General features: G+C 40.6%; 1 protein-coding gene across 1 annotated transcript; it reads right to left on the minus strand.

The window, feature by feature from the left end:
- Nucleotides 1-2774: 2774 nt before the first annotated feature.
- LOC115826069 (retinal homeobox protein Rx1) lies at nt 2775-5261 on the minus strand. The gene is made up of 4 exons (XM_030789746.1): nt 5163-5261; nt 4555-4834; nt 3807-3964; nt 2775-3197 (listed from the first exon to the last, which is right to left on the minus strand). The coding sequence occupies exons 1-4, from the start codon at nt 5259-5261 to the stop codon at nt 2775-2777; spliced, it is 960 nt and encodes a 319-aa protein (XP_030645606.1).
- Between the last annotated feature and the right edge of the window lie 4306 nt (nt 5262-9567).

Here is a 9567-nt window from a genome sequence, read left to right on the forward strand (position 1 = left end):
AAAACTAAAACTTGGAACAAATAAAATCAGAAGCGTTAAAAGTTAAGTTTAGAGTCATAATAAGTAACTTGTTTTAACACACCGTTGAAGGGTTAATGGCCATTTGTGTTATGTTTATTCTGGATATACGCAAGCCCTTTCGGTCTAATTTGTTTAGGGTCCACTGAATGACAAATTCATTATTACACTATTCAGCTCAGACGTGACAATGGGGGCTTGTGCTATGTGCCTGCTTTTTACAGCACTGACCTAAATAAATCCAGTCATCTGGCTCACTTTCAGGCTGCGTACGCTATAATAGATAAACAGGACAGCGTAGATAAAAGAAAATATGATACCCAGTATGTCTTTAGGCTAAATGAAGAATTTTGATGCTACTGTCTCGGAAAATGTGTTTTCCTACCAAGAGTTTGTGTCGAGTTTGTAAGAATCCAGGGTCAAATTATCTTGGGCGTACCATCCTAACTGCTCCACTGAGTTCATTACATTTGAGGCTGGCTTTTATTGGAGTAATCTAAAATAAGCAAAGAACGACAAAATATTAAAACATCTAAAGATAAAAAATCCTTTTGAACATCGTGATACTAATCACGTATCACATGTCAATGCTTTGAAAAGTATGATAAAATATAGGGAGAGCAAAGTGTCAATTCTGTACCCCCCCCCCCCCCCCCTTATACTTTACAGTGCACGTGTCTTTGTGATCCTTAACATTTGCTGTAAATAATGTCAAACATGACCAAATTCGACCTTCCCAGTTTAAGGTTGAGTGCTGAGATTAGGCCACTACTTGGACCAGACTGGAAAGATATTGAAAGCTGAGCATTAGAAACAGAGGTATTCATTTAGATGATGCACTGGCAAATGAAAAGAATATATACTGTATCACATTCATTTCGCATTCTCCGAGTGGTAAGATTTATCAAACACTAATTTATTTATTTGTTTGTTTTTTAAGTTGTTCTTTTCAATTACTCATTTTTACAGTTGTATCTGTATATAAATGATACAAATTTAAAAACATCTATCACATAAATGCTAATAAAATACATGAATAAGACTGGTATGGCTGAGTATTTTAGACATAAATTGAAGGTCATACGAAAGTTTAACACACAAGGAGTGAATATTGCCCAGAGGAGGGCGCTCTCACACCATAGTGACAAAGCAAGCATGCCTAAACATCCCTCTGAACTGCACAGTAATCAATGAACTCAATGCCTTCGGCTACATTTCCCACTTTTCACTTAAAGCTACATTCTGGGCTCCAGTCTTGAAGTAGTCACTGAAATATACTCAATAACATATTTTGATAGTCATTTTCAAATGGTCCTGTAACGTCTGCGGTTGAGTCTTCATGTGGTGCATTTGTTGATGTCCCTTTGGAAGGGGGCCTTGGCAGCACAACTAAGGCCAAAGAACCTTCGAAGAAATGCTGAGGCAATAGACTTTTGTAATTCTGCTGATCCTACAGGAAATTCCCTTATTGAGATGCATGAAATGCATTTGACATAGAGCAGCTGCTCTCTTCACGTTCTTAGATGCCCCAGCACGGATCTTGTTTTTCAAAACTGATAGCGCGTATTCTCAAGAGTGTCACCGTCGGACAAAATCCTTCTGCGAGTGACTCGATCTGTCGCCAGTAGAGTTTAACATGAAAAGGGGGGGCTTCTATGAGGAGGTCATGGAAAACGGTTTAGGTAGAAATGAGAAGACACACTGAGAACGTCATTGTAACCTGACCCAAATGACAGACCTGCCTCAGTTTATTTAGGAGATCAACATAATTCCCATCAGTATTAGAAAACAAAAATCCGCAAGTGTTGGTAAATGTAATCTTTGTCGACAGGCTCTGTCTTTGGGGCCAGTCACCTTTCAGCTGTGCCCATTGTTCTATGTCTAGGCTTGTGGCAGCATGCAGACATCCTGTGTCTCTAGTTCAGAGTAACAGGATAGCTGACGGAAAGGGTTTGCCATCAGTGAGGTCATTCAGAATTTCCTCTTCAAAATCATCCCAACATCTCAGCGTCTTTTATTAGACGTGACATTTTTATCTGGGAACACGACGCGCTGTCTGTCCTTGTTCTCTCAGGTTGTTTGATTAAACTGTATGGTAGTGATGTAAAAGTGCTCATGCCGATATATTAATTGCATTATTCTGTCAAATGTTGTCATTTAAGCCTTGAAGGCTACTGTGCATGACTTTTTCTAGAATATAGACTTTTTGGTGTGAAAATACAAGAAAGAGTTCTTTTAATATTTGCATAAAGATACTAATATTCAATAACTATGTTGGGGGGTAAATTAGTCTTTAGCATAGCTTTTGAGTTAAAAAAAAATTAGCTCATGAGAGAAAACAAATGTATATGAACATAAGTATATGAAACTCACAAAGTAACAAAGAAAAAATGTCTTTGCAGTATGTACTGTATACAAGTCCTACTGATTTTCTGAAGATATTTACACTTGAGGAAATATCTGTGAGTGACATCCAAAACACATGGACAGCAAAGGAATATTTTCCATATTGCATGTAAAGATAAAAACGATGAGTAATTTGTAATTAGAAATAAACAAAAAATTAGAATTCTTGTGAAGTAAATGCTATGACATTGTTTTGCTCTGCTGGGTCTGTTGTCAAGTTAACAGAGAGTTGACTATAAATACTGCAATGATATGGAATCGGAGGGAAGAGTTCCTCTGGTTTTGTTGTATGATGAGGTATTGGCTATTGAGATGTGTTTGTCACGGCTGTGCAGGAGGCCAGAGCTGATTCATTTACTTTCCAGGTCGGTGGTGGGGACCTGTGATCGGAGCTGGTGATCCCAGCCCAACCTGGCTGCAGAACTGTGGATCTCTGCCTTGTAATCCCTGGCTTTTGCTCGCAGCTTGGCAATGCTACACGAGCGGAAATCGTCTGGACTGGGCCCTCCAGCCCCGTCCAGATCCCTGGCCTCGAGGAGGGTGCTTTGCAGGGGACTGCTCATGGTTCCAGGGCTTGGTCTAGACCAGGAGGAGTTTCCTCTCTGCTGTTTCCTGTCCCAACGATCACCGTCGCTGTTTTCTGGTTCTCCCGAGCTGCTGTTGGACCTGTCTGCCGGCTGGTCCTCGCTGTCCCGCCTGACACAAGGTTCCCCAGGCTGACTGTGCAACTTCATCTGCCGCCGCATCTTAGCCCTTCGGTTCTGAAACCACACCTGCACAACCAGAAACAACACAAAAGAAATATGATATACATTTTTTCAGTAATCCGTTCAAAGCTCATTCATCGAGTGCTTCTTAGATTACAAAATTAAGGTAGTTCCTAATGTTTGATGTGTGCACATGTTTTACATACCCGTAGATATGTTTTAGAATCATGTAAAATACTCTGAATATTTGACATAATGCAATTTACAATAAGAAATGGCAAACAACCCAAAGCACAAAACCGAACTAGTATTAGGGGCAGCACTAATTTTGCATTAAATAATAGAAAGCTAACCCTGTACTTTTTACTCACTGCGTGGGGACTGTTGTTTCTCAATGCAGTTTTGTTTTGATCTTATTCTGTTATACTATTTTGTCTTTAATATTTCTATCATGACAGAGAACCCACAAAAATGGAAGAAAAATAAATAGCTAATATGAGAAACACATCTGTCTTTTTTTCCACTTAAAAATGAATTATCGCTCACCATAATTACAGCACTCAAACGAAACTGCGAGATATGAACAGGTCGTGGATTCTTTTAAGAACAATGTGTTTTCCTAATTCACAGACTGTTTGGGAATATTTTCCTCTGAGTAATACAAAAACTAGTCACCTGCACTCTGGCCTCAATAAGGTCCAAACGGAGAGCCAGCGCCTCTCTCATGAAGACATCTGGGTAGTGAGTACTCTCAAAGGCCTTCTCCAACTCCTCCAGCTGCCAGCTGCTGTAGTTGGCACGTGCCCGTCGCTGCTTCACTGGCCTGGGTTCATCTGCCACATCACAGCCACCAATTAGACAAACGCCAGAGGCTGAGAAAGAACTAATGGCTCTAGATTGGCTAATTAGTGCAGCATGCATTTACTCCTCTTTAACAGAGCTGGATAATTGATTGTTAGTTACGAGCTATTAGACAATCCTTTGTAAACATTTACATTCCCATTAAACGCTGTTCAGTGAGGGTGGACAATTATCGCATAATGTGACTTGCAAATAAACTGTTATAGATTATGCAATGTGGTAAGTAAATAACAATGTAAACTTTCTTTTTTGTTGCGACTGTTGAAAAATGGAAAAGAGAGACACGTGGAGTTATTGCCTTACATACACTGGCCCAATTTATATATTTAAAAAAAAGATTTTGTGCTTTAAACAAATAAATGCATAGTTAATAAATAATTGTTGTACTAATTACGCTCATTTTTAAAAATTACCGAGGCAAAAATGTTGAACTAAGAAAACAAATGTTGTTGTGAACTCTTATGTTTTTACAAAGGAAAAAAAAATCAGATTGGTACAGGACCTTAAGTAAAATAACGAAACACACATTAATATAGCAATGAACGGCATGTGAAGCCCATACCTATGGAGTCAGTGAGGTGGCTGATGCTGTTTGCCTGAGTGGCCAGAAACAGAGTCTGTTTGCAGGGCTCAGGCTGTAGGCAGCTCCTCAGGAACTCATAGCTGAATAAAGGTCCTGGGAGCAGGAACTGAGGAGAACTCAGTCTGCTGGGGAACGCTGGGAAGAAATGAGCCGCAGAGGAGTGAAGGACGGCAGGGGCGAGGGTGGACACTAACTGGCCTGAGCCAAACATGACTATTCCCCTCTCACTGTCTACAGTCCTGAGCTTCAGATGAGAGTCCTCAAAAAGACAGAAAGAACAGACTGACAAGGAGAGTCAGAGAAAAACAACAGGAACAACAAGACAAAAAACCTCTGGAAATGCCAGTCTCTTCAGAACAGATTCAGTTACGATGCAAAATCAGAGTTCTGCATGCAGTCTCTCTGAATGTTGTTGAATGAATTGTTTCCGAGTAAAAGACACAGAGCTTGCAGTCTGAAAAAAATAATAATCAAAGTTTGGCGAGGTATGATGTTTGATATTAACATTCCCTGACAGACAGCATGTTTGAAGATGTAGCAGAAAGTATTTTTAAAAAGATCAGTGCTCCACAGTGGAGAAAACTTACCTTTAGCCAGGTGTGGATTCCCTTTTTCATAAGTGACCCACCCTCTCCCCTGGTCACATGACCAGGAGCCCCACTTAAATAGGGCGGAGCTTCAACCATATCATCCAATTACAAGAGGTGGGAATTTACCCTATGGTTGGTTTAAGAGCACATTTTCTAAAAAAAAACATTCTTCATCATTATTTCATTATGTCACGTCTTTCTTTCATATTCTTACCGCGCTACCAAAAGGAGGAGGCCTAACACGGTCTCTCAGTTCCATCTCTCAGGACACGAAAGAAAGATCTGTCTCTCAGACATGCTCACAAGGCAAGTTCAGGCACTATTTCATGGCTTCTGCATTAACTATTAGTGTGATGGAGCAGACATGTGGCACTGGAGTGTAGCAAGAAAAAATAAAAGAAGAGAAAAAGAGAGGCACATTGTTTTTTTTGTTTGGGTTTTTTTTACCTGAGACATGAGCGTTCAGAGAGACACGTATACAGGTTTCTGGAGAGGTCTTTGCATCTGTCATCTGTAGTGTGTGTTGTTGTAGTCACTCGTATGGCTTCAGCAAAAAAAAACAACAACAACAAAAAACCCCCCGATAAAACAGCAGGATATGAAATCACTGGAAAGATTTCCACGTCTGTGGCGTTAAACAAAGAAATCCAGCGCACACAGAGATTAAGTTACAATCTGCTAGGAGAGAACAAACAAACAGCCTATGTACACATGGTAAACAAATCACACTAATTGAGTCACATAATTGACATTCACTTACAAACCCATTCGGATGTTTGCTAATCACTCAGTGCCGGAAAAAAAAAGTCTCAGATGGAGAGGACAAGCACTGATAGAGGCTCTGATTAGTTTCTCAATCAATATGTTTGTTCTACGCCAAAAAAAAAGTTCCATATTAAACGTGGAGTTAGTCATAACAACTGAAAGTACTGACAGGAGATGACAGCAATTAAAATGGATCAATCAAAATTGACTTAAAAATAGTCTCCATGTGTTTTTCTGTCTTAAGACTTCCTCAAATCTTTACATTAGCGGATGATCACCTGTCCAAACAGGGAGTATTGTTCAGAGCTGGGCTGTGGACAGAGTTCACTAACAATGGCTTTGGGTCATTGATCTTTGGCCTTTGAAAACAGATCACTTTCACAACCAACACAACACTGTGCACAAAAAGGAATGTCGAGTCTTTAACTCTTTGTTCAGCTAGTAGAAATATGCCAAATATCTCATCAAAGCTGTCATTACCTAATTGTTTCACACCTACGCACAACAATGAGATGTTTCCTAGCTATGATCTGAGTTTGTATACTATCAATGTGAATTTGGTGATAGCTCACGACAAAGTGTAATTTCAGCCTTGCACCGAGATAAGAGCCCTTATGAACTTTCGGAGGCCTTGCGAAAACATTAGGTGACTCACGTGGAAACCTCTTTCGCAGGCATATACACATGCGTATGCAAGTAGAGTTTGGATTCAAAGAGAAAGATCCATACAGTTGGCCCAGCTGCACATCTGGTGTTGAAGGAAGGGAGATGAGAACATTGTGATCACTGCGAGTGAAGGAAACACAGGTGTGTCAATTAATCCACAGAAACATATCACCTCGCAGTCACCTCAACATGCCCCGGCTGCTAATCTGATCAGACGGCGGTGAGAGCATGGTGCTGTCACCAGTGTCAGGGCTGACTGCTGGGCCGATTGGGCTTTGATCAGCTCTAAACATCACCAGAAAGACAGCTGGGTAAAGTAACCCAGCTCTATGACTCACTGGTGGGCTTGGCTGCTACACCAGAGAAGGGCAACAGCTCTCTTTGCACCTGTACAAACACTGAATAACATCCCTATATTTCAAAATATGTAATTATGACCCGATAAAGAGATTCAAATGATTGTGAGTGACGATTTTATGAAGGTGATCATTTAAAAAGATGTGAGGATGAAAAGCGCCTAATGGGCGAAATGTTTTTGTGATGTATCGGTGCTGAAAATTTGCGATGAAATGAGTTAAGGAACTAGAACGACATCACATCAAAACTCAAAAGCACCCTGATCAAATTCAGATATGTATTTGGTAGTTAGAAAGCGCCCTGTGAACAATTTAGAGCCAAAATGAAGAACGCAGACGTCTCTGCTTCCTTCTCTCTGCGCTTTTGCGCCACCAACGCTGCTGGTCTTAAGTCCACCTGTGCAGAGAGAGGGTAGAGGAGATTAGAGCTGTCGGCTGGGCTTGTATAGAACTTAAATAAACACTGTGTGCGGCGTTGGCGTTGGTCATGCCGAAGAGTCATTTGTGTTTGTCCCCTACACATCCAAGTAGACGAAGAGGGATTTCGGGGGACGTCTAAAAAGCTGAGCTCCCTCTTTCTGTTTGGTCTTCGGCCGGCACCTTTAATGCCCGTTTATCCGGCTAATCAGAGCAGAAAAACTTGAAAAACCAGGTTGTATCCTGTAGCCATCAGCAAGGAAGTCCATTTACAAATGAGATGCTCATGGATAATTGAGGGAGGCATTAGGAGAACAATGTTGGTGGTTAAGACAAGACCTTATTGATCTACCAGCCATTCTCGGTTTTCTGAGTCACATCGCAAGCACTAAACACTATAGAGGACTTAACTAAAAGGCTGAGTAACTAGCTAACTGGGTAACTTAAGGATTTGGGGAGGGAACCTCATACTCTCAAAGCATTAAAATCTCACTAAGATTAACTTTTTTTCTTTACAATGGACATAAGCTAAATAGGATTGTTGAAAAATTTGCTTTCTTTAAAACATGGAAGGACAGCTCCAATACTGAGGAGAAGGATTGCATGAGGTGTGTATCTCATTTGCTTGAAGACGCAGATGAAAAGATACTAAAAACGCTACATTAAAACTCAAATTAAAAGGGTAATGAGATTTTATTTCAAGGTCTCCTTAAAAGGCTGGGTAATGCCACAAAGCCATAAACATGTCTCAGTTTTTCACGCTGTTGCATTCAAGGTATCATTAAGTGTCGCAAATGAGCTAGTGACTGCTTTTTAGTGTTGCACGGATTCTCTTGATTGATCTATTTCTGAGGGTGGATCATAATTTAGCGGGGGCTAATTGCCTTCTGAACAGGCCGGAAATGATTCACGCATTGTGGCTAGACTGTTACAGGCAGGCTCAAGCAGAGAATCAAAACCTTTTCTAAGGGACAAGACACTGAAAAAATCTGTCTAACAGCCAACAAAACAAAAGTAAACAAGTAAAAATAGTTCAGCTTTTCATGTCACCCCCCCACCCCAAAAAACACTCCAAACAAACAAACAATAAACAAATAAAATACTACATACAAAGCATATCTCACTGGACTTTCTATCCATTACATATATGATACAAAGATTATGTCTTCAGTGTATCACATTCTGTACAAGACTTTAAAAAAAAAAAAGAAAAGAAAACTGAAACTATCAGATTCTCCTTTGGATGTGCCAGCACAGGATCTTGGATAACAGTGATTGTGAACAATACACAATATCATTAATACACATCCATTAGAATGACACATAAGCAAATATAACTGTCCCGACAGGAATCAGGTAAGATGGATGATTACCAGCAGTCAGAGTCATGGGAAAGAACAGAAGGCAGTTCTAATTTGCAGTTCAAAAATAGTTGTGCTCTCTGATAAGATCAAAGTACAAGTGCAAAGAGTAAATAGGATAAGTGATGAATCGCTTGATCCGTTAATGAAAATAACGCTGTAATAACATTAGACGTGGCAATTTCGCTGTAGGTTTTAGTCGGAATCTAAAATTTCCCCGTGTTTATCTTGCGGTTTTGCTTTTGTTGGACTGTTTACGGGGAGAATTTTCGAATTAAAGCCGTTGGGTTCAAGTTAAGGTATTTTAAGCTCTGCGTTACAGAACGTTTGCGAGTAAACATGCGTGTCGAACATATAGATGGACCGTCACTTGTCTGACTCTGTGATTAATAACCTCACAACACAATCATATTACAGCTGAAATAAACAAGCCCATTGAAGAAGACTTTGCTAAGACATTGATGGCATATTTTAAATAGAGAGGACCCCTGTTAGAGGATCGTTGCTGTGTGTAGGTGGATCCCCTATCTTTGGTGTCTCTCACTCTCTCTGGTAATTGTATCTCCCAGTCAACAGGCTGATTGGTTTAGTCCCGGATCACTGAAGACGGGATAAACCTGAGAGGCCGAGCTGCTTTTCATGTCAAAACCTTCAAGGGGAGCGGCCGCAATCCAAAAGCAATCACACTTTACACTTCAAAGTCTGAGGGAAAGGGGAGGCGAGAGCCAGTCCACATTTTTTCCACGCTGGCCGAGCGCAACTCAAGCGTGGAGGAAGAGGAGATGATCTGAGGGGGAAGGTGCTGTTGAGATGAAGACGGAGCCGACAGGTGTGCAA

The sequence above is a fragment of the Chanos chanos genome, chromosome 13 (assembly GCF_902362185.1).
Source record: "Chanos chanos chromosome 13, fChaCha1.1, whole genome shotgun sequence".
Classification (NCBI taxonomy): domain Eukaryota; kingdom Metazoa; phylum Chordata; class Actinopteri; order Gonorynchiformes; family Chanidae; genus Chanos; species Chanos chanos.

What these genes read in the sequence shown, in the direction of transcription:
- LOC115826069 (XM_030789746.1), bottom strand. Translation starts at nt 5,261, where the DNA reads ATGGTTGAAGCTCCGCCCTATTTAAGTGGGGCTCCTGGTCATGTGACC. An exon ending in GAATCCACACCTGGCTAAAG is followed by an intron (nt 4,835 to 5,162) that starts GTAAGTTTTCTC and finishes TGTCTTTTTGAG; the next exon opens with GACTCTCATCTGAAGCTCAG. An exon ending in TTATTGAGGCCAGAGTGCAG is followed by an intron (nt 3,198 to 3,806) that starts GTGACTAGTTTT and finishes CTGGTTGTGCAG; the next exon opens with GTGTGGTTTCAGAACCGAAG.